The sequence below is a fragment of the Opisthorchis viverrini genome (assembly GCF_000715545.1).
Source record: "Opisthorchis viverrini unplaced genomic scaffold opera_v5_13, whole genome shotgun sequence".
Lineage (NCBI taxonomy): Eukaryota > Metazoa > Platyhelminthes > Trematoda > Opisthorchiida > Opisthorchiidae > Opisthorchis > Opisthorchis viverrini.
The window spans coordinates 772,142-777,530 of record NW_008751669.1 but is presented as its reverse complement, the minus strand read 5'-3'; the positions used below and the strand labels follow the sequence as shown (position 1 = coordinate 777,530).

General features: G+C 46.8%; 1 protein-coding gene across 1 annotated transcript in view; it reads right to left on the bottom strand.

The window, feature by feature from the left end:
• Nucleotides 1–3,286: 3,286 nt before the first annotated feature.
• T265_01207 (hypothetical protein) overlaps nt 3,287–5,389 on the bottom strand; it is a gene marked incomplete at both ends in the record, with an annotated part of 20,393 nt that continues 18,290 nt past the window's right edge. The window contains one exon of the mRNA XM_009165192.1: nt 3,287–3,665. Within this exon, the coding sequence (XP_009163456.1) occupies nt 3,287–3,665 (379 nt within the window). The remainder of the gene's footprint in view (nt 3,666–5,389) is intronic.

Genomic DNA, 5,389 nt, shown 5'->3' with positions numbered 1-5,389 from the left:
ACGGATAAATGGTAGCAGGAAACGCAGAATTACAGTGTGTAGTGAGGCTTATGCGACTCACTAGTGTTGCAGATGAAGCAGGGTCGAGTGTAAAAGTTACTTGGGAAACGAGTTCACGCAGACTGAGCAGTAATTGACCCAGTTGGTGAGGAGTACGAATAAAAGCCGCCAAGATCTTTACATCTGGCAAAAGGTTCGGCAGATTGCAATGAACGCCTTCCGGTGGTGGCCGGGGACAAATGAGGGTTGATTGTGGTTGTCGGTATGGGAACCAGTGAGCGAGGGGGCCTGGACAAGGTAAGAGAGAAACAATTGCGGGTATGCTATCAGCCCGGGTATTCCAGTGCCGTACCAGCACTGCACTGAAGTACTTCGGTTTCTGGACAGCCCCGTGGTGGACGTCGTGATTTAGGTGGTTAGGCTGAGATGTGCAGTCTTGTTGTTTTTGTTTTCCCTTTTATTTTTCATGTCGAGATCCCTTCTGCACAAATCGGGTGGATTTGACAACGGCCAAACAGATAGTCCATAGCGAGCATTACCACGGGTCGAAGCTACGGGAGAGGATGAAATGAGATGAGATCAATAAGGTCTGGAGAGTTGTAGGGCTTATCAGACAGGATATAGTCATTGATAGGGAAAAAATTAACTTTACCTCAGTTATGGAAGGACATCAGTTGATTAAACAAGACAGGATAAGGATGAATCTGTACTCAGTAGTGTAGTCATCAGAGTCAAGCTAAGATTGCGAATACAACTATATCACCTGAGACAGGACAGTTTACTGCATGTGGGCTAAGAGGCGGTGTGGTGAGGGTAAACCAAACTCGTAACGACTGATGGGTGTAAATTCCTGGAGGTTGTTAGTGAGATGGACGATAGTAGAACTATCTAGGAAGGAAGGTGGATGCGAGGGAAAATGTCACCAGTCCCCGAAGCACTATCATCAGCTTTATTCAGTGAGTGGTGCATGACGAAGAAGACTTGTGATGCTATCCTCGGACGTTGATAGTGGAGAGTCGGAAGTTAAACTGTATGTTTATATGTGTTGTATGTGTCACCCCTGGGAGCAGCAAATTTGGTGTGTCTGTTTGGTTGATGAGGTAGGTTTTGGTGCGGTGTAGCCTCGATATTGACTGCTTCTTGCTGTTTCTGTTTCTTGGTCATGTAGCAGACTGATTCCTATGGCACAAAATATCACAATGCCATCAAAGTGAGTGCATCGGGTACAAGTAATCGGTTGCTCTGTCCCGTTTGTTGGCAGCGCTGCTATGTTGCTTTGACTGAATATACTTGCAGACGGTGGCGCGTATCATGAGAACACTGAATCAGATCAACCGTGTCTTATATGCGAATTTGAGGATCAGTTAGATTAGGAAGGCTTCGCAGTTGTAAAATGCTAATTTAACCAGAGATGTGTTTGACCGTTGTCAAATCCACCCGATTTGTGCAGAAGGGATCTCGACATGAAAAATAAAAGGGAAAACAAAAACAACAAGACTGCACATCTCAGCCTAACCACCTAAATCACGACGTCCACCACGGGGCTGTCCAGAAACCGAAGTACTTCAGTGCAGTGCTGGTACGGCACTGGAATACCCGGGCTGATAGCATACCCGCAATTGTTTCTCTCTTACCTTGTCCAGGCCCCCTCGCTCACTGGTTCCCATACCGACAACCACAATCAACCCTCATTTGTCCCCGGCCACCACCGGAAGGCGTTCATTGCAATCTGCCGAACCTTTTGCCAGATGTAAAGATCTTGGCGGCTTTTATTCGTACTCCTCACCAACTGGGTCAATTACTGCTCAGTCTGCGTGAACTCGTTTCCCAAGTGACTTTTACACTCGACCCTGCTTCATCTGCAACACTAGTGAGTCGCATAAGCCTCACTACACACTGTAATTCTGCGTTTCCTGCTACCATTTATCCGTACTACATTTTTACCCCACTACACCACCCTCACATAGCTTTCCGTGGCCATCCGCCACAGCCCAAGGCCATGAAGCCCTGGTGGCGGTTCCGGGCTTTAGTTCAAACCGGCCTGCCATGTCGTGGCAGCTCCGCTGAATCTCCATGTCCATTATTCCGGCCTTACACTTCCTGTGGTTTCAAGTTTTTTGTTTTTGTCACGTTCCAGTCAGGAAGCTCTTTATTATGCCCTCACTTGTATTGTTTTCTTTGCCCGCCACTTTTAAACCCTAACGTTCAGACCTCGTGCCATCTGATATGTTCTCCATAGGACATAAAGGACCTTGTAATTTTGGATCCCTATCCATACCACCTCAGGTGTGATCAATTCTACTTCATTAATGTTTACTGTTTACGTCACTTTCCCTTTTCCAGGAAACTCCCAGTAATTACATACCCCACCAGTCATGCAATTATTCTGACTGTAATAACATGATCATGCCCGACGGTATGCTACCCACCATCTGGGAATACTTATTATTATTGTTATTATTATTATTAATAAAAGATGGCAATGGCGTATGTGGACGGTAGTTCTTTTGCGTACTTCCTCGTAGGAACCTTCCAAGTTAGCGTTGCCCCCTAGGGTGACCATCAAAAAGATATAGCGTGCGTCGACACCGAAAACCACGTCAGAAGCTCATGTATATAGCGTGTTCATCAGACCTGCGCAACTGTAAGATTCCGGAAATTCTGGTGCATTCTGGATGCGCTATGGGCGGCCGTCATTCTGTGGCTACTGGATCACGATTGGCCATTGCGTCTAGACTTTCGGCTAAATAACGCTCACTCTGATAGTGAACCTGCAGGCATCTCGGTCTTCTGGATAAAACTGCTCGCTTAATAGGCTTCTTATCCGCAGCGGCGCTCAAATGCAAGCGGCAAAGCGGCACCTGTGTGGAATTCCGTCAAGCTACTTCCTCGAAGTTTATTGAGGTACATTTCAATTCAAGGGTTTGTTTGTCTGTCCAGGGTAGCCATCGTGCTGCGAGTTCGGACATCTGCTGTAGCGTCTGATAGCCAGCGTAATCTAAACAATAGCAAATGCGTTCAGAAGCATCTCAAGACACAACTCACTTGATCTGGTTCGCAAAATCTGTGCATTTGTCGGCCGGTTTATTTTGCGTGCGGGATTTACATGACTGAAGCCATGTCAATCTCTAAGAGCATCTTGCAGCGTCGGTGGATGATTGTTCTGGAAAATACTAAGGGCATCCGCTGCTGTAGCCGAAACTGAAAACTATCTGGTCCTTATTGAAGAAGCGCGCGGTTACGCCATGTTGCCAGTTGCTAGTTCTCCTCTCGCCTGTTGCTGTGATTAATTGCCCTCTGTGTAGCCGGATAGCGTTATGCGATCTTCGAAGCTTACTTCTGAAGATTGCTCCAGCTGAGGGCACTCCATCAAGCGATTTGGGGTGTTGCGGCACTTGGTGTACCAGAAGAAAGCTCTGCAATTAAATTCTGGCCCTACTGTATGCATGTATTGGCCACCTAGTAGACTGGCATAGTAGACATGAATACGAAACAGGCTGTTCGTCGGTTGCTGCCACAAACATGGGCAAGTTTCTGCACTGCGCACTTCAACTCCTGGTTTAGGAGAACTTTTCCGGCGAGTGTTTTTCAGTCCTTGGCTGCGTGAGTCAACGAGATGCACTATCTCGACGGCTTGTCCAAGACTGGTGGACTGGTACTTGAATCTGAAGTCGTGTAAAAGAAGTAGTGGTCCAGCCCTATAGACGGTCGTCGTTACACACAGAATCACCCCCTTTGAGACACACTAACGAACGAATTGTGTTCACTCAGCGTGGTCGATGGACGACTTTAGAGTATTGTGAAACCTTGAGGGCAAACACTATCGCCAGAGCTTTCTTTTTATCTGACGGTTGTTGCGCTTGGCGGGTGTCGGGGATCTGGTTTCATGCGCAATAACTCTCTGGCTGCAGCAAAAATTATAGAAATTACGACGCCATACTTTAGTTAGATGCATCGTACGCCACAGGCGTTTCCAGTAAAGGATCGTAGTGGGCGAGTGGCAAGTAGGACCCAAGCATGGGCTGGCAGAGCCGAAGGCGCGTTGGAAACCTTTTGACCATGCCCACTTCTGATCCTTGATGACTGGCTGGCTCAGTGAGCCCCAAAGGCGATGCGTAGCTGGCAAGGAAGAAACTCCAGATGCTGATGAACCGAGGAAGTTTCTGAAGAATGCTACATATATGGGCGCTGGTATACTTTTGACGGCGTCGATTTTCTACAGGTCCGGTCCGCGGTCGTGTTTGTCGGTAATGAGCCGGAGGTACTATATCGACAAATATAGTACCAGGAGATTTAGCCATTTTATCCGATCCAGCCGCGTGGAATCATGTTCAGAGCATGGTGTCAGGTAACAAGTGTCTTGTGCTGCCGAACCGTTGAAGCGAGGTTGGATCTGTCAACCTCGCCAACTAATTTTATTTTTACGCAATTTGAACACCCACCGACCCCAGCCGTACTTTATTGTGACTTCAGCCGCGCGATCATGCCTGGCGGTGTGTCATCCACCAATTGGGAATAAGCAGTGTTTTTATTACTGATAAGAATAATAATNAGATCAATAAGGTCTGGAGAGTTGTAGGGCTTATCAGACAGGATATAGTCATTGATAGGGAAAAAATTAACTTTACCTCAGTTATGGAAGGACATCAGTTGATTAAACAAGACAGGATAAGGATGAATCTGTACTCAGTAGTGTAGTCATCAGAGTCAAGCTAAGATTGCGAATACAACTATATCACCTGAGACAGGACAGTTTACTGCATGTGGGCTAAGAGGCGGTGTGGTGAGGGTAAACCAAACTCGTAACGACTGATGGGTGTAAATTCCTGGAGGTTGTTAGTGAGATGGACGATACTAGAACGATCTAGGAAGGAAGGTGGATGCGAGGGAAAAGGTCACCAGTCCCCGAAGCACTATCATCAGCTTTATTCAGTGAGTGGTGCATGACGAAGAAGACTTGTGATGCTATCCTCGGACGTTGATAGTGGAGAGTCGGAAGTTAAACTGTATGTTTATATGTGTTGTATGTGTCACCCCTGGGAGCAGCAAATTTGGTGTGTCTGTTTGGTTGACGAGGTAGGTTTTGGTGCGGTGTAGCCTCGATATTGACTGCTTCTTGCTGTTTCTGCTTCTTGGTCATGTAGCAGACTGATTCCTATGGCACAAAATATCACAATGCCATCAAAGTGAGTGCATCGGGTACAAGTAATCGGTTGCTCTGTCCCGTTTGTTGGCAGCGCTGCTATGTTGCTTTGACTGAATATACTTGCAGACGGTGGCGCGTATCATGAGAACACTGAATCAGATCAACCGTGTCTTATATGCGAATTTGAGGATCAGTTAGATTAGGAAGGCTTCGCAGTTGTAAAATGCTAATTTAACCAGAGAT